The sequence below is a fragment of the Canis lupus genome, chromosome 18, assembly GCF_003254725.2.
Source record: "Canis lupus dingo isolate Sandy chromosome 18, ASM325472v2, whole genome shotgun sequence".
In the NCBI taxonomy this organism is placed as follows: Eukaryota; Metazoa; Chordata; class Mammalia; order Carnivora; family Canidae; genus Canis; species Canis lupus.
The window spans coordinates 34,865,257-34,887,668 of record NC_064260.1 but is presented as its reverse complement, the minus strand read 5'-3'; the positions used below and the strand labels follow the sequence as shown (position 1 = coordinate 34,887,668).

Here is a 22,412-nt window from a genome sequence, read left to right as displayed (position 1 = left end):
CAAGTTGAATCCAGATATTGGGGGCGGGCGGGGTGTTTAGCGGGGGAGAAAGATTTTTCCTAAAAAGCTAAGCTTTCTATAACTGTCCGAAGATTCATCGATTTAAAGGAAGAAATAAAAGGTGAAGCTAAACGTTTTCTAAGACTTCAAATTGAATGAATGCATTTTGTGCTTCTCACTGCAATTAAAATCAATCATCTGTATAATCTTAAGAAGAATACAATCGGAAGGGTATTTTTAGTAGTAATTTAAATATATGCTGTTGGCCCAACTTCACCCATGTTGTTCTAATAATTCCTAGGACACAAAACTTTTTTCCCCTTCTAAGGCCTCTGTACTTGGTCTTTCCTTTTACCCAGCCTTCCACCACCAACACTTGTGATCAATTATTTTGCCTTCTTTAGGTTTCATCTTCCTTCATTCCTTCAAAGAGAGACTTTCCCTGTGTAGTTTCCTGTCTCTGCTTCTGTTACTCCTTTACATCACCATTTATTTCCTTCATGGCACTTGTGGGTTTTTTTTTTTTTTTAATCACTTTATTTTTTCATTGTAAGTATACTCTTTAATCCCCCTGCCCTGTTTCACCCATCTCACCACCCACCTCCCATCTGGTAACAGTTTATTCTTTGTAGTTAAGAGTTTGTTTCTTAGTTTGTCTCTTTTCCTATGCTCATTTGTTTTGTTTCTTAAATTCCACATATGAATGAAATTATAAGGTATTTTGTCTTTCTCTGATTTATTTTGCTTAGTATTTAGTTCTATCCATGTTGTTGCAAATGGCGAGTTTTTTTTTTCTTTTTTATGGCTGAATAATACTCTGTTGTGTATGTGTATGTATTTTCTTTAACCATTCATCGGTCAGTGGTCACTTGGGCTGCTTCCATATCTTCGCTATTGTAAATAATGCTGCTGTAAACAGAGGAGTGCATGTATCCCTTTGAATTGGTGTTTCTGTATTCTTTGAGTAAATACCCAATACTGTGATTGCTGGATCATGGGATAGTTCTGTTTTCAGCCTTTTGAGGAACCTCCATACTGTTTTCCACAGTGGCTGTACTAGTTTGCATTTCCATCAGCAGTGCACAGGGGTTCCTTTTTCTTCACATTCTTGTTAACACTTACTGTTTCTCGTATTTTTTATTTTAACCATTCTGACAGATGGAACATCTCATTGTAGTCTTGATTTTCATTTCTCTTGACGATGAGGGAGTTGAGCATCTTTTCATGTGTTTTTTGGACATCACCCATTTTTTAATTGGATTGTTTTTTGGGTGTTGAGTTGTATCAGTTCTTTATATGTGTTTTGGATACTAACTCTTTATTGAATATGTCATTTGCAGATATCTTGTATATTCCATAGGTTGTCTTTTAGTTTTGTTGATTGTTTTCTTTGCTGTGCAGAGGCGTTTTAGTTTGATGTAGTTGAATAGTTCATTTTTGCTTGTTTCCCTTTCCTTGGGAGACATCTAAAAAAATGTTGCTACAGTCAGCGTCAGGGGAATTACTGCCAGTGGTATCCCTCCAAGATTTTTATGGTTTCAGGTCTCACATTTAGATCTTTAATATATTTTGAATTTATATTTGTGTATGGTCCAGTTTCTTTTGCATGTAGCTGTCCGGTTTTCCCAACGCCATTTGTTTTTCACTGTTGGATATTCTTTCCTCTTGTGTTGAAGATTAATCGACCATATAATTGTGGGTTTAGGGATCCCTGGGTGGCACAGCGGTTTAGCTCCCGCCTTTGGCCCAGGGCGCCATCCTGGAGGCCTGGGATCGAATCCCACGTCGGGCTCCCGGTGCGTGGAGCCTGCTTCTCCCTCTGCCTGTGTCTCTGCCTCTCTCTCTCTCTGTGTGACTATCATAAATAAAATCTTTAAAAAAACAAAAACAAAAACAAACAAATTAAATAATTGTGGATTTATTCTGGGTTTTCTGTTCCATTGATCTATGTGTCTTATTTTTATGCCAGTACTGTGTACTATTTTATTTTTTTAGTATCCTATATTTTAATTACTATCTCTTCGTAAAAATATAACTTGGGCAGCCTGGGTGGCTCTGTGATTTTAGCACTGCCTTCAGCCCAGGGCGTGATCCTGGAGACCTGGGATCGAGTCCCACGTCAGGCTCCCTGCATGGAGCCTGCTTCACTCTCTGCCCCCCCCCCCCCTCTCTCTCTCTCTGTCTCATGAATAAATAAATAAAATCTTAAAAAAAAATTTTTGAAATCTGGAATACTACACTTCAGTTTTTTATTTTTCAAGATTGCTTTGGTTATTTGAAGTTTTTTGTGGTTCCATACAAATTTTAGAATTGTTTGTTCTAGTTCTGTAAAAAATGCTGTTAATGTTTTGATACGGATTGCATTAAATGTGTAGGTTGCTTTGGCTAGTATAGACATTTTAACAGTATTTGTTCTTCCAACCTATGAGCCTGTGATGTTTTTCCATTTCTTTGCATCATTGTGAATTTCTTTTATCAGTGTTTTATAGTTCTCAGAGTATAGGTCTTTTACCTCTTTGGGTAAGTTTATTCCTAGTTATTTTATTGTTTTGTGTAATTGTAAATGAAGTTTTAATTTCTCTTTCTGTTGCATCATTATTAGTATATAGGAATACAGATTTCTGTACATTAATTTTGTATCCTCTGGCTTTACTGAATTCATTGATCAGTTCTGGTAGTTTTTTTGGTAGTGTCTTTCAGGTTTTCTGTATAGATAGTATTATGTCATCTGCAAATAATGAGAGTTTTACTTTTTCCTTACCAATTTGGATGCCTTTTGCTATGGCTAGGACTTTAGTACTCTTGAATAAAAGTGGTGAGAGTGGACAGCCTTGTCTTGTTCCTGGCCTTAGGAGAGAGGCTCTCAGTTTTTCACCATTGTGTATTTTGTTGGCTATGGGTTTTCCATGTAAGACCTTGATCATGTTGAAGTATGTTCCCTCTAGATCTGCTTTGCAGAGGGTTTTATCACAAATAGATGTTGTACTTTGTCAAATGCTTTTTCCGCATCTATTGAAATGATCATGTGGTCCTTACCTTTCTTTTATTGGTGTGATATATCATACTTATTGATTTGCAAATATTGAACCACTCTTGCATCCCTGGAATAAATCCCATTTGATTGTGGAGTATGATTTTTTTAAAGTATTGTTGGATTCTGTGTGCTAATATTTTGTTGAGGATTTTTGCATCTATATTCATGAAAGATGTTGTCCTGTAGTTCTCTTTTTATGTGATATCTTTATGTGGTTTGGGTATCAAGCCTCATAGAGTGATTTTGGAAGTTTTCCTTTTCTATTTTTTTGAATTCCTTGAGAAGAATAGGTATTAACTCTAAATGCTCATTAGAACTTGCCTGTGAAGCCATCTGGTCCTAAACTTTGGTTCTTTGGGAGTTTTTAATTACTAGTTCAATTTCATTACTGGTAATTGGTCTGTTCCAATTTTCTGCTGTAGTTTTGGTGGGTTATTTGTTTCTGGGAATTTACCTATTCCAAGTTGTTCAATTTCTTGGTATATAGATTTTCATAATATTTCTGTTAAAATTGTTTGTTTCTGTAGTATTTTTTTTCCTCTTAGTGATTTTATTTGGGCCCCCCCCCCTTTTTGGATGTATCTTGCTAGAGGTTTATCAATTTTGTTCATCTTTTCAGAGAACCAGCTCCTGGTTTCATTGATCTGTTCTGGGTGTTTGGTTTAAGTTTCTGTATCATTTCTTTCTGATCTTATTTATTATTTCCTTCCTTTTGCTGGATTTGGATATTATTTTTTTTTTCTAGTTCCTTTAGGTGTAAGGTTGGGTTGTTTATTTGAGATTTTATTTTATTTTATTTATTTTATTTATTTTATTTATTTTATTTTATTTATTTTATTTTATTTTATTTTATTTTTTTTATTTATTTTATTTTATTTTATTTTAATTTATGATAGGCACACAGTGAGAGAGAGAGAGAGAGGCAGAGACATAGGCAGAGGGAAAAGCAGGCTCCATGCACCGGGAGCCCGACGTGGGATTTGATCCCGGGTCTCCAGGATCGCGCCCTGGGCCAAAGGCAGGCGCTAAACCGCAGCGCCACCCAGGGATCCCATGAGATTTTCTTACTTCTTGATAAATCTGTATTGCTATAAACTTCCCTCTTATTACCACTTTTGCTGCATCCCAAAGATTTGGGACCATTGTGTTTTCATTTTCTCTGGTTTCCATGTAGTTTTTTATTTCTTTGATTTCTTGGTTGACAAATTTCATTGTTTAAGAACATGTTATTTAACCTCCATATATTTGTGCTCTTCCCAGATTTTTTTGTTACGGTTGATTTTTTTTTTCCCCCCTTACGGTTGATTTCTAGTTTCATAGCATTATGGTCAGAAAAAAATGCATGGTATGACTTTGGTTTTTGTTTTTGTTTTTTTAATTTGTTCAGACTTGTTTTGTGGCCTATTCTGTGATCTATTATGGAGAATGTTTTTGGCACTTGAAAAGAATGTGTTTTTTGTTTTAGGATAGAATGTTCTAAATATGTCTGTTAAATCTATGTGGTTCAGTGTGTCATTCAAAGCCAGTGTTTCCTTGCTGATTTTCTTTTTGGATAATCTGTCCATTGATGTCAATGGGGTGTTGAAGCCCCCTACTATTATTGTATTACTATTATTTCTTTTATATTTGTTATTAACTGTTTTATGTATTTGGGTACTCCCATGTTAGGTGCATATATATTTACAATTGTTAATCCTCTTGTTGAATTGTCCTGTTTACGGTTATATAGTGTCCTAGTCTCTTGCTAACAGATTTTGTTTTTAACTCTGTTTTGTCCAATATAAGAATTGCTACCTAGGCTTTCTTTTGACATCCATTTGTATGTTAAATGTGTCTCTATCCCCTCACTCTTAGGTTACAAGGCATCTCTTGGTTTGAAATGAGTCTCTTGTAGACAGCATGTAGATAGATGAGTCTTGTGTTTTTTTAATCCACTCAGTCACCCTATGTCTTGATTGGAGTGGTTAGTCTATTTAACATTCAAAGTAATTTTTGATAGGTAAGTATTTATTACCAGTATGTTATTTATTTTGTGGTTGTTTCTATAGATTTTCTCTGATCATTTTCTTGCTCTTTTTCATGGTTTGTTGGCTTTTAGAAAATGATATACTTGAATTCTTTATTCTTGATGTATCTATTTTTTGCACATCTGTTAGTGCTTTTTTATTTCTGGTTACCATCATGGCGCTTACTTGTTATTTTTCATTAGTTGTTGGGCTTTCCTCCTAGAAGGAAAGTTCCATGATTTTTCTCAGAGTGGGACCGTGTCTCTTGGTCACCATTGTATGTATTATCAGCATAGTGCTTGGCACTTAGTTAATATTTTTGAGTGAATGAATGACAGTAATGATGTCCTGAAATTCCTAAAGCAGTATTTCTTTTTAGTGATGCTGCCTCAAAAGTCATGGTAGAGTTGCTAGGAAGTTACACAGAGGACAACGCTTCCCAGGCTCGAGTTGATGCCCACAGGTAATATTAATAAGCCTGCTGTTTGGATGGGGTGCCTGCAGTGTGGAGGCTGAGTGAGCTACAGTAGAAATCCTGTTTGCATCTCCCAGGGGACCAGAGCAGTTTGAAATTATGGGCTCTGGGGGGTTCCAATGTAGATACTAAAATTCAGGATTTGTTATTGGAATAACCATAGATTGGATATGGAAGAGCCACATGGTATTTTCTCCTTAGGGTATTGCTGGTTTGGGTGTGATAATTCCAACCTGAGAAGTAGAACCTAGTATCAGGTTGATTTTACCTTAATGTTAAGCTATGAGGATGAGGAAAAGTTGGTGGCATCATGAAAGTTAGCCCATTGCTAATGAGAATAACGGCTTCAGACAATCTAGGCCAACTTTGTGGCAATAGTAATGGAATCAGTTTTTTAAATCTGAAATGGAAATGATGACTTCTTTATTGGGTATGGCTTCACAGGGAGCTATACGATAGGTGTTGCTATATAAAGCATAGTTTGTGAGAAAGATCTCTAACTCTGAAGTAAGACTGCCTACATTCAAATACTCCACCACTTAATTAGTACTTATTGGGGAAGTTCTTTCAGAGCCTGTTATCATCATTGATAAAATGGACGTGATAATACTGTATATCAGAGTGTTGTAAGGATTGAGTGAGGCACTTACCTAGTGTCTGGCATATGAGAAAATGCTGCTGCTGTTTTATTCACTCTGATTATTTTGATCGTGCTTTCTCTCCAGCTTTTTAAAATCTACTTTATTATTTTATTTTATTAAAACAGATGTACCTGATAAATAGATTTATTGGCTTGTTTTAATTTCAGTCCTGTGGCTTTTTTTATGCTGTGTATATTGAACTCGTAGATATTTAACTGAGTTAAATATATTTTGCAATCTGTAAAAGTTGGTGAAAAGTTCCTGAATCTCAGGACTCTAAGCTTGTATTTTTGTCTTTTAATTAAGGTGTATTGTACGAGCATTGAAAGATCCAAATGCATTTCTCTTTGACCATCTTCTCACTTTAAAACCAGTCAAATTTTTGGAAGGCGAGCTTATTCATGATGTAAGTACTTTATCTAAATGTGGAAAATGTTCTCTTTTCCTAAATGTAAAATACTGAAGCAGAACTCTTTCTTTGTATTCATGAACATGACTGTTAGATCTGGAAAGAGAATCGTTTATTCTTTTTATGTCAGTAACAGAATGAAATTTAGGACCAGCTTTTTTTCCCAATCATTGAATGTACCTATTCTTTCTCCCTTTCCTTTATCTACTTGCTGGGCTGTTATGAACTTATATGATAAGCAAATTTCTTTTTATATGTAGTGTCAGCTAACCCTCGTTAGGAAGATAAAACTGATATTTAAAAACACATGAACATACTTTTCGAGTACAAGTATAAAATACATTTTGTATTAGTTTCCATTTGTACTGTGCTGTTACCACTGTCTTTTCAGGGTAGATCATTTAGTATTTACTGATTCTTCATCTGAATGAGTCTTAATGAAAGCAAATGGTTTAGATGGTAATTTGATCAAACAGATTTATATTTCTGCACTAAAAGAAGCATAGAGAGTTTTATTGCTGAGAGTTAATGTCTTAAAAATGTCTTGAGTATAAATCTAGATTCTTTATTGAATATTGTATCTTTATTTTCTATCTGTAGCTTTTAACCATTTTTGTGAGTGCTAAACTGGCATCATATGTCAAGTTTTATCAGAATAATAAAGACTTCATTGATTCACTTGGTAAGTTTTGGGAGTTTATTTTTTGTTGGGGTATAAAGAAAGATGGGAACATGCTATTCTAGAACTCTCTTGTACTGTAAGATCCAGCAAATAAGACTGGCCTTTTGTGTAGATTACCCTAACCAGTGGTGTATGCTAGAACAGCAACAAAAGAGGCCGTTTAAAAGATTATTCATAATGAATTGGGAATGAGAAACCAAGAGGTTGTAGGAGGTAGCATTTGTGGTGGAAAGAGCATGAAACTTGGAGTTAGAAAACTTGAGCCTTTTTTCCCCTCTCTCTGTAAGAGCTTGTTGGACTTCAAGCCCTCCTACCAGGTTCTACTAGACCGTGCTTCTTTGAGGTGAAATTCTAGCAGGAAGCAGATACAGATAAAAACACTTCCATTGATATGTATGTGGGTTTTGGTTTTTTTTTTTAAAGATTTTATCTATTTATTCACAAGAGACATAGGCAGAGGGAGAAGCAGGCTCCCTGCGGGGAGCCCAATGTGGGGACTCGATCCCAGGACCCTGGGATTCCACCCTGAGCCGAAGGCAGAAGCTCAACCACTAAACCACCCAGGTGTCCTGATACATATGTTTTTTTTTTTTTTTTTTTTTTTAAGGTTTTATTTATTTTTTTATTTTTTTTATTTATGATAGTCACAGAGAGAGAGAGAGAGGCAGAGACACCGGCAGAGGGAGAAGCAGGCTCCATGCACCGGGAGCCCGATGTGGGACTCGATCCCGGGTCTCCAGGATCGCGCCCTGGGCCAAAGGCAGGCGCCAAACCGCTGCGCCACCCAGGGATCCCCTGATACATATGTTTTTAAATTGTGGAATGGAGGGTGGAGCAGAAGAGCACTCTAAGGATCACTATTACTTTGATCATAATGGTGACTTTCAGAAGTACTCATTTTAATAGCTGACAAAATTTGATGACTAAGATACTTTATTATTTAAAATAAAACCGTAAAATTCCTTACATTTTTGGTGCTTTTTAAAAAAGATAGTTACATAATTGAAACAATTTTTTTTCTTTGTAATATATTTTATGCTTGGTGCACAACCCTTCCCCAAAATTAACAAATTCTAGAAGTATATGTATTGTTAAGCAGATCTAAGTGAGGCTGTAGATGGAATTAGAAATGGCGTTACATGATGGGAGAAACTTTCTTTACTACGATTTGTTGAAGACAGCATAGTCAGTCTTAGTTTTATATGATTTTAATCTTTGAATTTTCTTTGTAGAGCATGAGAGTTCAGTGTTTGCCAAACTGAATTTAATCTTACCCTCACTGAGCAAATTCCACATATATATTCAGTATTTAATTTACTTCTGGAGCATGTTTTTAAGATACTAAAATTACAAGGAGAAAAGTTAGAAAATCTTTAGTTGAACAGATTTAAATTGTTCTAAAGCTACCAGTTTTTTGAGCGTGAAGTCAACTATGAAACTAAGGTGCTTTGTTTTTCTACTAGGCAATGATGAAAATATCTTAGAGGTTGGTTATGTTTTCTGTGTTAATATTGAATTGTTAGCCTCCTGGTTTGAGATAAAGATGAAGAATACATTTATAATCTATTTTGATTATACTATTAGTCCTCAATTTGGCAGTCATTAATTCCTGTCAGCTGTATATTTTGTGCTGCCATTGGAATTGGGGAAGATTGAATTATTCTGAACATAATAAGGCATTTGAAATACACCAAGATAAAGTAGATGCAAGTGTATTTGTGTAGAATGCTTTGCCAGGTGCACTAGACCCAGAAAACCACATTCTGTCCCAGTTAATTTGTTTTGTGGCATGAAGCTATGTGATGGAATGTTAATGTCAGCAACCTCTTTATTTACGCACCAAGGAAAAAGGAGTAGTAATTAACACTTTGACACTCCCCCATTGATGTGTAATTGACTGTTTCAAAGGAGCACTGGTTCATAAGCTATTGCATGCATTAAAATTACGTTTTCTATATTGCAGCATTTTAAGACAGGGGTCAGTGACAATGCAGAAATTGTTCAATGATGCACATTTTTTTATTACTGCATTAAGGTTTTGACATATTAGTAATGAATAAATGTTTCCATAAAATTAGATTTTTTTATAACTTTAAAATTGAAATATGACACAGAACACTGTGACTTCCTCTTTGAAGGTAATGTTCTAGTTTCATGAAACAAAGCATAGCTTTCTACAAGTCTTTAACTCATACTTCACTGGCTTAATAGTTTTGATTTTGAGAATGAGTTCTAACCACAGGTTTCCTCATGTAACACAGATAATGGTCCTACATAATTCATTCTAGAAGTAATCTTCATTTCTCTGATAAATTCTTAAATTTATGGTAAGCTTGTAACTACACAAAGAGTAGCAGTAAAGAAGTATTTTTAACGGTATCAGAAACTTTAGGAATGACTATCAGTTTATCATACTAAAAGAATTGTATATGCCCAGAGAACTGGAATGTAAGGAATTTTCTTGTATTTGAAAATATTGAGGAAAAATGTTCAGTAGTTATTCTCTGTGATAGAAAAAACCTATTTCTAGTTCATGGTGCCACCCAGAAGTCCAATTCCCTTTTTTGCCTTTAGTTTCTTGAACATATATGCAATTAAGCTATGTTTTATTAGAAATTTGTAAAAGATGGTTTGGGCAAAACATCTTACTAAATATGTGTATTTTTTATTTTACATGTGTTAGTAACATTTATTACAACTAAAAGTCTGGTTCAAATGCTCAGATTCTACAGGTGGCATCAGTTTATCAAAACACTTTGTTTTATTAACACTGACAACTTGGGCCAACAGTAAGCATTATCCTGTGTCAACTGAATTGCCCTAACATGTCTACATGTAATCTGGTGTTATACAGTTGCTACCTTCTTGCTTCAGAAAGTTAATCAGCATCTAATTTGCATTTGTTAATTAGGGTTAATGTGCACTAATTGATTTTTTGATGCTTGTAGATTTCCATTAAACCCGGTTAGCAGAACTTACTTGGATACCTCATTCATTTGAGTTATGATGATCATGTTTTTGTTGAATCTGTGCCAAATAGAAGGCCTGCATCATAATTACAGCTAATTAACAGATGATTATGTCCTGTATTAATGGGCTTCCCTTGTCTTCTGCTAATATATGTTATAAATTTCAAGTTTATTTATGGAGTGCTTAGAACTTTTTTAACAATAGAAACTTGAGGCTCTTAATTATTAGAGGGTACGTGATTGATCATTTGCTCAGTTTACATAATTTGAAATATTAGAGAAAAGGAGCGTGTAATTTAGATTAATTTTAGAAATCTGTTTATATATAATTAATAAGTTAGCATCAAATCAAGTATATATGATACCTGTGTTATAATTCACTTTCCACTTAAGAACTGGTAATTTGGGTATTAAGGACTTGTAAATATTTATTTGTATTACTAGTAATTTATCTTGTAAGTAAATGCTGTTTTGAGGCCTAGTACTGCCACTCTGACATATAAGACATTGATTTTTATTTATTTATTTAACGATTTCATTCATTTTATTTTTTAAGATTTTATTTATTTATTCATGAGAGAGAGAGAGAGAGGCAGAGACACAGGCAGAGGGAGAAGCAGGCTCCATGCAGGGAGCCCGATGTGGAACTCGATCCCAGGACTCCAGGATCAGGCCCTGGGCTGAAGGCGGTGCTAAACCGCTGAGCCACCCAGGGATCCCTATATATAAGACATTTAATCTCTTTGCTCTTCAGTTTTCTTGATTTTAAAATGAAAGAATCAGGACTAAGTAAATTAAGTTTCCTTTTGGGTCTCACAATTGTGATCTGAATAATCGTAACTGCATGTTTCACTAGAAATTTTAAGACAAAATATTGTTTGTACAGTTTTCTGTGACCTGAAGGGAAATGGAATGTTTTTATAACTGAATGTATATGAAAATATTTTAAGGCTTTGTGTCTACTAGTAATACACAAAACAAAAAGTATTAAGGAGTCTTGTGTTTAAATGGAAAGCAAATAGTAAAAATAAACTTAATTACAAAAAAAGTTTTTATAAAATGAACTTTGTACATTTTATCTCCTAAAATGTGTAACTGTAAAAAATGTAAAATGTCCAGAATGTTTAGAGTTTAAAAAATAATCACTTTATAAGCCCGTTCTTAACTTTGAACCCGTGACCTGTGGTCCTGTAGTAGTAAAGAAAAATAATTGTAATGTTTCATAACTTGGTTATGGGATTAGTTTATGGTTTGCAAATATAAGTAGCTTTGTCAAAATTACTCTGTAAATGCTCGGTGACTTTTGACACAAGAGCTGTAATTGTGCAGATCTTTAACTGCTATGGATGTTCATCAGGCTTTACCGTTGTGTTATTCAGGTCTATTACATGAACAGAATATGGCAAAAATGAGACTGCTTACTTTCATGGGAATGGCAGTGGAAAATAAAGAAATTTCTTTTGACACAATGCAGCAAGAACTTCAGATTGGAGCCGATGATGTTGAAGCATTTGTTATTGATGGTAAGGCAATTAGAACATTTTCATTTTTTCCCTAGAATTTCTCTTTTACCTTGTGGAATATAAGATTTTTGTATCTTGGGGCACCTGGCTGGCTCAGTCAGAGCATTCAACTCCTGATCCTCAGGGTCATGAGTTACAGCCCCACATTTGGCATGGAGCCTACTTCTCAACAAAAAAAGATTTTGTATCTTGAAACTGAGTCATATCCTAACAAAGCTAGGTTCTCTTGCAGCAGATGTGTATGTTTAGATTTGCAGATTATATTTGTAGTAGAATGAAAATTCAATGGAAATACAAAGGCCTTTATGGTGTACCATAGTGGTTAAGAGCCTAGGTTTTAGTATCAGACCTGGGTTTGAGGTTTGAGGGCCAGGTCTTCCTCTGTGAAATCAGAATGTAGGAGTTAATAATGTAATTGTGAGGATTAAATGAACTAATGCAGGTAAAGCACGTAAGCCCAATGCCTGGCACATACTCTGTAAATACTAATCATTATCAGTTTTTTCCATTGGCTAGAAATAGGACCTTTCCCAACAATTGCATTATAAAATGATTTTAACTGTTACTCACATTTTTTTCTGGGCTTAAGTTTGAAAGTTGGAGAAATTGTACAATCAAGATTAATAAAACGTATAGAACTATTGACATGGTTTCTTTTTAATGGTCTAAGTCTCAAACTGTCCTATAAAGGAGTAATATCTTATTAGGAACTTAGTATTTCCCCCCCCTATGCAGTTGTAAGGGAGAACACTTAGAATAGACTTGCCTAGCAAGTATAGGACAAATGTGTGACCTTCTTCTTGGTTCCATCATGTTGCTGTGCTTGTTATTAGATACAAAAAGCCAATTTATAAAATCATGTTTGAGAATTGTAAAGTTTTATTGTGGTTTACTTAGTTTTATATCTTAGCTGTTTTTCTTGGGAATTTTCCATATAATGTATCATGTAAAACATCTTTTTTCAGCAGTAAGAACTAAAATGGTCTACTGCAAAATTGATCAGACCCAGAGGAAAGTAGTTGTCAGGTAAGACACTTAAGACTTTGCAGTATTTTGTAGAACAATTTAGTTTGTTCCGATTATTTCACTTAAATGTTTAGAGAACCAAGGTGGTGTTCTTATCAGTTGACTGTAGTTAAATAGTTGCTATTTATCATAATTTTATTAAAGTTCAGACTGAATGTGATTAGCTTATTTAATGAAAGAGTCCTATTTTCCAGCACATTTCATTTAATGGCTCAGCATTGGCTAGAATACTAATGACTTTTGTGTCTGGTTTATGTAGTTCAGGAAAACAGAAGGAAGTAGGATCAATATGATAAAGATTTTTTTTTAATAATTTAGAATTGTAAGAGAATTAGAAGCTTATGTCTTTCATGTATATTTAACTAGATACAAGTGTGTAGTATTGTAAAAAAAAAAAAATGCCAAAAGGATAAGAAGTTGACTAATAACTTTGTTTTTAATTTTTCAATTTTTAGTCATAGTACACATCGGACATTTGGAAAACAGCAGTGGCAGCAACTGTATGACACACTAAATGCCTGGAAACAAAACTTGAACAAAGTGAAAAACAGCCTTTTGAGTCTTTCTGATACATGAATTTTTATGCTATATAAAATTTGGTTCTTTTTGGAAGAAATCTAAATCATAGTAAAACAAACTAAAATTTGACTACAGTCTGGACATTTATTGTCTTAAGTCACGAATTTCGGAGGATACAAAGTAATGTTACAAAGGGTCACTCATATAATACATAAGTTGTGTTCTGCAAGGAAAGGGGTTGAAAGTGCGGAAAGAGCTTTGATGAAAGGATATATGGAACAAAAGCAAACTTAATTAAGGGGAATTGGCTGCTAACGGCAATCTCAGCTATCTTAAGTGAGCATTTGTAAAAGCATAATAGTAGTAATTCCATCACATCAAAAGAAACTGGAAAACCGAGTATAACTAAAGTTTTGGTGTAACATTTTTGTTCTAGTCAAAACCTTATTGATATTTCAGTTACATCAGTTCACCACTGAAAGCATTCATCAACATTCCTTTAATCTGTCATTTCTTCCAACATGTCTTCTGCTTTTCTTTTCTTAGGTTGGTTGTCATTTTCTAAGCTTAGGGACTTTTCGATTTCATTAATTTGATTTGTTACCAGGCTCTGCCAGTCATCCTCCTCAGTAGAGGATGCAGCCAGGGCAGCAGCATCTTTAGTCCTGGTTGCCTGAGAATGGCTTTGTAGCAGAGCTGATTCCAGAGGCTTTATTTTCACCTAGGAAAGACCAAACCTGTTTTGCTTACCATTGAAATGACTCGGTTTTTAAAGTCACCATTAAGAGTTAAAAGAAAATTTATGAATATGTGATAAAACCATCATTTTTCTTGACTGATTTTCAACAACTACCTTAATTTGGCCGAAGAAAAAATGAAATGTGAATCTGGAGGCTTGTGTGTATGTAGTAGCTCCTAGAGATCCCTAATAGAGCCTAGGGATACCATGAACATTTTCTAAAAGGTCTTGAGCTTTACATTGGAAAAGAGATTTAAAACAGCTGCAGGTCAAAATCTGTTTTATCTGCTGCTACCCCTCTTCCCTTTCCAAACATGTCTATGTTTTGTATCTTCTCTAAAAATGCTAATGGAGGGAGACTGCCTATAGAAACTTCCTTGTACTACAGGTTTCCTCTCGTGCTTCAGGGAACCATTGTTCACAAACAGGAAAGAGCAGTGAGGTATTTGGAAGCTGGCATGTTTCCAAGGCACTGCATTGGGTCATACTTCTAATACTGTGTTAAAAATACCTAAGTTGCTCATTTTAAGAATTTTTTCCTGATAATAATTGTTCGAAGTTCAGATAATAATAAAAGTATAAAGAAACCAAAATCACTAGTAATCTATCCAGAGAGAGTGGTCAACGTTTTGGTATTGTATGCTACTAATCTTTTTTTTTCTTCTATTTTTAGCATATCTGGTCAGTCTATAGACTTTCATATCTTGCTTTTCCCCCTCTATGGGCTGTTTCCTAGGTCTTTAAAATTTTTCATAAACCATTGTCAGTGGCTGCACAAAAATAAATTTGAGTTAATTTCTTGAAAAAAAAAACTTCTGATAAAAGGTTGTATATTTTAGAAATAATGAACAGGGTAAAAATTACCTAAAATCTCACCTACCATTAAACATTTTGATGTAAATATTCTGGTCTCTTCTGTGTATATATACACTTTAAGATCTGGATCATATTCATATCATTTTCTAGTCTGTGTTAAAAACATTTTTTAGCATTTTTCCTCTGTTCTTAAAAGTCTAAGAACATGGCTCCATTATATTCCATGTTCCATAATGTAATATGTTGAACATTTAAGTTGCTGAGAAATACTTACTGTTGTAAATTAGGCTATGATGAATGTCATTTGTTGTCAGATCTTTGTGAAGATCTTCGAGTACTGCCTTACATTAAAAATCTAATTGGACTGGAAAGGGTGGTATATGTATAAACATTTTCAAAGTGAGATTATATAGTAATTTTTAAATGAGCTTAAATGTTTACATTTAACCTCAGTTCTCTAAGGGTTGCTCCTTTGGAATGGGTTTATTTGGCTCCTGAGAATTCTTTAGTCAGCCCTTAAAATCTTAGTCGCTGATCCTTGTGGCGATGCTTCACAGTTGACTGCCTGTGTTCTTAAGAAATAACAGAAAACACAAGATCAGCACCGGACTGCCCAGAGACCATAGGCAAGTCATTTAAGTTTCATGGCCTCACTCTTTCCGGCACCATTTAGTTGCAAGATGCTATCGTAGAGTAACTGGTAATGGGTAAATATGTGCGTAAGTGTGTATTTCTGATGATGTCTGGTGTGTAAGTGCCCAGTATACGTCCTTTAACTCACATTCATTTTGGCCCTGTAAGTCATCCATGAAATGTGGAGAATAGATCTAGAGAACTATATCAAATCTCAACTTAGGTTGCTAATTTTGAGGTAAACTGATGGTCTGTAGGATTTAATGGTTCTGTTTTGCTCTCACAATGCTTGATACATTTTGGTGCATTTGATACCAAGTACAAATTCCCTAATTTTCCAGAATCCTTGATTTTTTTTTTTTTTTTATCTTGATGGAGAGAAAGACATTTACACATACCTGCTTTAGTTTCTTCCCCTTAACTACCTACTTGGGAGGGGCAGGAGCAGGGATTGGCTGGAAAATCAAGGATGTGTAGTGTCTTTTAAAGTTTACACTTAACAAAAATTGTCCTATTTGGCTTGAGGTTTTGTGGCCTACAGCAATAACTCTAGTTCCAGACATGTTGTTACATATCTTTGTTCCTTCCTTTCCTATCACTTCTTTTTAAAAATCACTTCCTTACCTCTATACCTCCTCTTTCTGCTTGAGTAAAAAGATCTAGTCTTTGGCCTAAAATTTCCCCAGGCAGGTTACAAGTCCTCTTTATTTCAGCCTGGGGTAGTATTTTAAAATTTAAATGAACTTAATTTAAAAAGGAAAATAAAATACATTGTTAAAAGCTGTTACCTGCTAAAGGCTGTGTTCCTGCTATAATTTCTATTTTATAGGTGCTAATAAGAAAGTTATTTAACGTGTACCTCAAAATTTTAAAAATATACAATGACTTAAAATCTGTCACTGTGCAGTTGTTTTTCTTAAGTAATCTTTCCGAACCTTTATAGATTATACCTTTCAGCAGTTAACACCTATGATTGCCTGTTTTTAAGATTTTGAACAATATTGCCTTTTTCGTGCTAGTTTTACCAAGATAAAAATAACTTATACATTTCACCAAAAGCCTGGTCAGCTGTAGTTAGTTGCATTTCATATGACAAGTGGACTTTTGGACTCCTATAATCTCTACAAATACTTTGCTTAGAATATATATACATCCATACTTGATATTACATATAGTAAGGATATTTGATCCCGTCACATACTATGTGTCCTAATGGAAATAATTTAAAATAAATTTTCCTCTGCATTAGCTTCCCAAAATGATATAATTACTACTTAAGCACTATCAAGAACAATAGAGCTTTAATTGATTGTATTATTTTAAGGCATCTTTTATTAAGATAAAATTTTAAATGCTGAAATGCCACTACTCCCAAATTTAGGTGACTAAAAAAATAGAAGTACATACATACATAATACACTACCTCACACTGTCCTTCCCAAAACAAGCTGGATTATATCTATTTGATTTATACACTGTGACTTTTTCCTGCTGTTTTCCATCAACCCTAATTGTGAAAAATGGTGCCATGTTGCCCTCTTGATATTATTTTGGAGATCAGTTAGGTCTTAAAGCATCCAGATGCATACAGTTCTACACATATCTGTAGAATTAGCTCACTAAGGTCTGCTCGGCAATATTTTTAATTGACTTACGTGTTCTGTGGGAAAAGAAGAATCGTAAAAAGTCTTTGCAGTTGCATTCCTCTCTTCACTGGGCTCTCCCTTGGGATCTGGATGGATACTCGAGTTATTCAAAGTGTCAGCAACTCTGTTAATGCTAGTAGTATCTGGTTGACAAAGAGGAAATGGTAACAACTGAATTTTATTCTCCAGGCACTCATTTTAGTGACTGAACTTGTTTTTCTCTGATCCTATCTATGCTTTTGTATTTAAAAAGTAACAATTTCTATTTTGTTTTTACTTTGAACATTTTATAGTTTTCATTGACTTTGCTCTTAATATAAGTTGGGCATTTCATTTCAGGTAACATTTCATCAGGTAACAATTTTATTGCTACTCTCTAAAACCTGATTTCACACTAAAAATGAGTGAGATGGTATAATATCTTCTAAAATAAAATAACTCCCATAAAATATTACCGTCATTCCCCTGGTTATTGCACTACCATAGATGTAAACACATTAAGTGGGCATCTTAACAGTTCAGATAAATGGGAAAAAGTCTGAATCAACTAAAAGTCGGATCTATAGTATGTTTTTAAAAAAACTGGCCACAGAAGACCAACAAACAGCTGACTAGTAGAGTTCACTGAAGTTTAATAAATAGATAAAAATTATTTAGAGAAATACGTGAGCTTTGAAGGTTAAAAGATACTTGTATCTTTCATGAGTGGACATTTTTGAAGTTGAATTTCTACAGAATTTTAGATCTCCCCCCTTTCATCCTTATATCATTGAGATTTAACTTACAAGGCCCTGTGGGAAAATGGTAAATGTGATACCACCACCTTAACTAAAACAGCATCTGCCTAACTGCAGCATTCAAGAGATTCAAAATTAATGGAATCTGAAGTTAATATATTTTATTAGAAGAAAAGTTACAGTGTGCAAAATGAGATTTTATATTTTGATGTTTTCTCTTTCCCTGCATTACTTTTCCATTTATGCTAGTACGTATGATAAACGTTATTTTGCTTTTAATTTCCCAAGTTTTCAAAGTTCAATTGGTAAATTGCCATTTTTTTAAAGAAGCCAGTACCTCTGAAGCCTGTTCACAGCTTTGCTTGTAAACTTTGAGATTGCTATTAGCAAAGTAAACTTTCTTCATGAGAATCTTGAACTTGTTCATTGTTCAGTTTAACGTGTGCAGCACTTAGATGTGATATGTGGTTTATTTCTGTTTTTTAAATATTTTGGGGGGTGGCTCAGTGGTTGAGTGTCTGCCTTTGGTTCAGGGCGTGATCCTGGGTCTGGGGATCGAGTCCCACGTCGGGCTTCCTGCATGGGGCCTGCTTCTCCCTCTGCCTGTGTCTGCCTCTCTCTCTTTCTCATGAATAAATAAATAAAATCTTAAAAAAAAATATTTGGGGGGAAAAACTTCAAATACACAAAAATAAGAGTATGAACTTGGGGACCATCTCAGCTTCAACACCCATCATTAAGTCCTATGTATTTCATCCATTTACCTCTCATCTATGTTTTATCCTACAGTATTTATATAAAGTAAAATTTGGACAGTGTTATTTCATATGGTAGTTAGAATACACTGTTCTCTGAATATTGAACATCTGCATGTTTTAACGTTGGTACCCAACTAGGAGGATTCTGTTGAAAGTGAGTGACAAATACCAATGATATGAAATGTATTCATGTTCTCTCAGCAGTGCTTGTAAAACGAAGAAAGCTGGATTCTAGTGCTGGTGAACAGAAACCAGAAGTAGAAAAATTAAGTCTTAAGAAAGGAAAATTGGGGAAAGAAAGTGAGGGAAGTTTTTTCAGGATAGAATGAAAAGGAATAAATATGCCCACTGGCAGAAGCCTTACAGAAAACTGCAAGACTAAGTAGTTGTTCCTAATTTAAAATTAATGACATGGACCTGTGGTCGCTTCTGCTTTTTTCAGGTCCTCGGTGAAATTTTTAAATTTCCAATATGCATTTTCTCCTTAGTACATGTTGATATTAGTTGCTCAGATTTAGGTGAAAAGAAATCCACTTAGGTTTAAATAAAACCTTTCCTAGTTTTACATAAATACATATATGGAGTATCTTAGGTCTAGGTGAAAAAAACCCTAATGGTTTCATTTTAAATACAATCGGTTTGGAGACCCTTTAACAGGAATAAGGATTAGAAATTTAAATTTCAAAAGAAAACATAAATACTTTTTTCTTACCTGGTCCAGTATCCCTGATACCATTATGATCATTTTCACAAAGTGTCACTGAAACCGTATTTTTATTTTCTGATGGGCCCACTGGTCTCTCCTTCAGCAACAAAGGAATGCTAGAAGTTGAAGTGCTCACTGTTTGACTTTCAATTTGATTTACTTTTGACCAAGGACTGGGGTCTAAGAAATTCACATATACTGGAATTTTCTCAGTTTTTTTATCTGAAGTTGAAAGATCAAAGGGTGACCTTGCACTTCTGTTTACTAAATCTCCAGATGGCTTTATGTGAAATGAACATGATTCTTCCAGCTGTCCTTCACTGTAAATTTTTCCTGAAACGATGTCATTTAATGACTCTGTTTTCTCTGTATTATTTAACAATGAATGCTGTCTTTCATTGACATTCACAAAAAGTAAGAGGTCATTTTTTGTGGCTTCAGTTATCTGATTCTCCTCAATCTGACTCTCTTTATTGGAAGACTGTATTTCTGTGGAAGTTTTCGTAGGAACAGCAGTTTTCATGTCTTTGGCTTCTGAAGTATGTATATTCTCATTGTTAACCTGAAGATGGGAAATGGTCGCACTGTTTTCTAAATATCCCAAACAGTTCTTTAGTTGACTAGTGTGCATATCATTCAGATTTTTCCATATAGTTCTTTCCCCGAGGCTTGAGTTGGGTTTCACCAACATAGGCATAATACTAACATTTTTGTCTGAATTCTTAAGTATTTTCAAATTCTCACTGAAAGCAGATGAGATGTGGTTTGCTGCTGTATCAGGGGGAATAGTTAATTCAGGTTTCTCTGAAGTATCATTACAGATTTGTTGAAAAACTGAAGTTTGCTTAAATGGCAATATGCCGCACTTACTTTTTTTATTTAACAGTTGCATTTGGTTTATTTTACATTGTTTGTTGTCTGACATAACATTACTTGACTCCTGTAAATTGTATTTCTGACCCTGAACAGCATCCTTTTTTACATTTAGAGAGGAATCCAGATCTACTTTGATTTGGTCACTATTTGTAATATCCTTCTCTGTGGCATTTTCTTGAATCCCTGGAAGCAATGTGAATCGTTTGAATGACTGATCTTCAGAAACATCTCTCTTTTGATTTGTATGGTGAACCATCTCACTTAAGATACTGTTAGATGATGTTCTGTTATTTTCAACCTCCAGCTGGACATCTGCATGAAGATCGAAGCCTTCAGTTCTTTCTAGGTCTGTCTGTTCTGATTCTATCGCCATTAAAAAAGAACTGTTTGGTGATTTAAATTCTGTACATCCGTGGTCTTTTTCTGAACCCACTTTGTCTTTTATTTCTGAAGTAACTGCTTTTCTAAAGTCATTCAAGGTCTGTCCTTGACTAATTAGTTCTTTTTCTGTGCAGAGGGTTTTGCTTTGGGAGATTTCACTCTGATTTTCATCCTGAGGTATCACAGGATCAAATTCATTCTTGGAGCTTTTTTCAAAAAGCTGTAAGTCTGTCATGATGAGAACATAGTAAAAATATATTTAGCCTTAAATATTTCATTGGCCATTCCACAAAGCTTATGATACCAATTTTACCTAAATATCGAGTTCACTTGGTGTGTGTGTGTGTATACACATATATATTATATAGCATGCTGCCCATGTTAAATTTTTATTTCAAAAGAGCAAAAGTATTTTTGATTTAAAAAGCGGCAAGTTAAGGATATTAAAAAATGGTTTTTAGCTTTCTAGTCTGTTACACTGCCTTTTGAGCACACAGTACAATTCCATGTAAACACCCAGCTGTACAGATAAAAATGAATTTATCCTAACAAGTTAGACTCTAATTTCTAGTACTACTGTCACAAATTTAACCATGGAAATCTGAAGCTCTAATTGACTGTTAGATGACTGACTGAATCAGGCAGCATTCTATTGAGCAAATAGAAAAGAGCCCTATTGAGCTACAGAAAAGGAAAGGTTTTTAAAGGTAGAGAATGAGTGGAAAAAGGGAATTATTAGCAAAGAATTCACAGTTTTGGGCAAGGTCACCCTCCTACAAGGGAAGGAAGAGGTCTATCAATGGATTTGTTATTGCTGACCAGGAAATTCCAGGTTGACTGGTTAAAGGTTACATTCCTGGGGGTTGAAGCTACAGTTTGGTTAGGTATTAAGCTTTGGTTTGCTGGCATGGGGTTCTCAACCAGAGTGACTCCATTTTGGGTCTGTGGTTTTCTTCTTACCACTATCTAGGATCCAGAATTGCTAGTTTTTCAAGACTGACAATCCTCAATTTTTTATTCATTGCCTTGTAAGTATTTTAAAATGTGGGGATACCTTTGTGCAAAAGTATAGAATACTTAAGGACCTATATTTTATTCATCTGGGTTTTAACTACAGATTTCAAGTTTTTCCAATAATGTTAAAATAACCCAGAATACAAAATTCAGGACTTGAAGGGCTTTAGTCTTCATTCTCTCTACAACATCTCCACCAAGTGGTTGTTCAGCCTAGGTTTGAATACCTTCATACAGTAAATTTATGGTCTTGAAGCAACTCTTTTTCAAGATGGACAAATTAGTAAATTATTTCAGCGGTTACAAAAAGGCCATTTGAACTAAGGAAAGTGCTCTAGGTCTGATCATCAGATCAGAAGGTTATTGGTAGCCCAGAGAACACACTCTACAAAGCAGTGAATGCAGAAAACTGCAAAAAGCCAAGGAGTAAATAATAAGGGAAGACAAATACAGTTTTCCCCCAAAATAGCTCAGAAGAAGCCTGTCTTAAGACATATACAAATGAAAAAGTGATTCTTCAAAAAAAATACAGGATCCCCCAAGCAAAGACTATATAATTGATATTCCCTTAAATTTCGTAAAGGGCCTTCCACAGCACTTTGACAGATCCTTTATTTGTGGAAGAAAAGAGGCAGGGGGACCCTCCATATATAAAATTAGAAAATCTCAATATGGGACACCTGGGTGGCTCAGTGGTTGGGCACCTGCCTTTGGCTCAGGTCATGATCCTGGGATCCGGGATCGAATTCCGCATCGGGCTCCCTGTGAGGAGCCTGCTTCTCCCTCTGCCTGTGTCTCTGCCTCTCTCAGTGTATGTCTCTC

The 22,412-nt window shown here is 34.7% G+C and overlaps 2 protein-coding genes across 23 annotated transcripts in view; one reads left to right on the top strand and one right to left on the bottom strand.

Annotated features, from left to right (window-relative positions):
• Positions 1 to 13,413, top strand: part of EIF3M (eukaryotic translation initiation factor 3 subunit M) — a 155,284-nt gene extending 141,871 nt beyond the window's left edge. For all 6 annotated transcript variants that reach the window (XM_025452392.3, XM_025452391.3, XM_025452393.3 and 3 more), the window contains 6 exons: positions 5,420 to 5,503; positions 6,463 to 6,562; positions 7,166 to 7,247; positions 11,596 to 11,739; positions 12,705 to 12,765; positions 13,221 to 13,413. In XM_025452392.3, coding sequence (XP_025308177.1) covers positions 5,420 to 5,503; positions 6,463 to 6,562; positions 7,166 to 7,247; positions 11,596 to 11,739; positions 12,705 to 12,765; positions 13,221 to 13,341 — 592 coding nt within the window. In that variant the 3' untranslated portion in view covers positions 13,342 to 13,413. The remainder of the gene's footprint in view (positions 1 to 5,419; positions 5,504 to 6,462; positions 6,563 to 7,165; positions 7,248 to 11,595; positions 11,740 to 12,704; positions 12,766 to 13,220) is intronic.
• The window catches only part of CCDC73 (coiled-coil domain containing 73), a 138,114-nt gene continuing 128,884 nt past the window's right edge, over positions 13,183 to 22,412 (bottom strand). For all 17 annotated transcript variants that reach the window (XM_025452379.3, XM_049096811.1, XM_025452381.3 and 14 more), the window contains 3 exons: positions 19,326 to 20,804; positions 17,128 to 17,261; positions 13,183 to 14,005 (listed from right to left, as the gene is read on the bottom strand). In XM_025452379.3, coding sequence (XP_025308164.3) covers positions 13,784 to 14,005; positions 17,128 to 17,261; positions 19,326 to 20,804 — 1,835 coding nt within the window. In that variant the 3' untranslated portion in view covers positions 13,183 to 13,783. The remainder of the gene's footprint in view (positions 14,006 to 17,127; positions 17,262 to 19,325; positions 20,805 to 22,412) is intronic.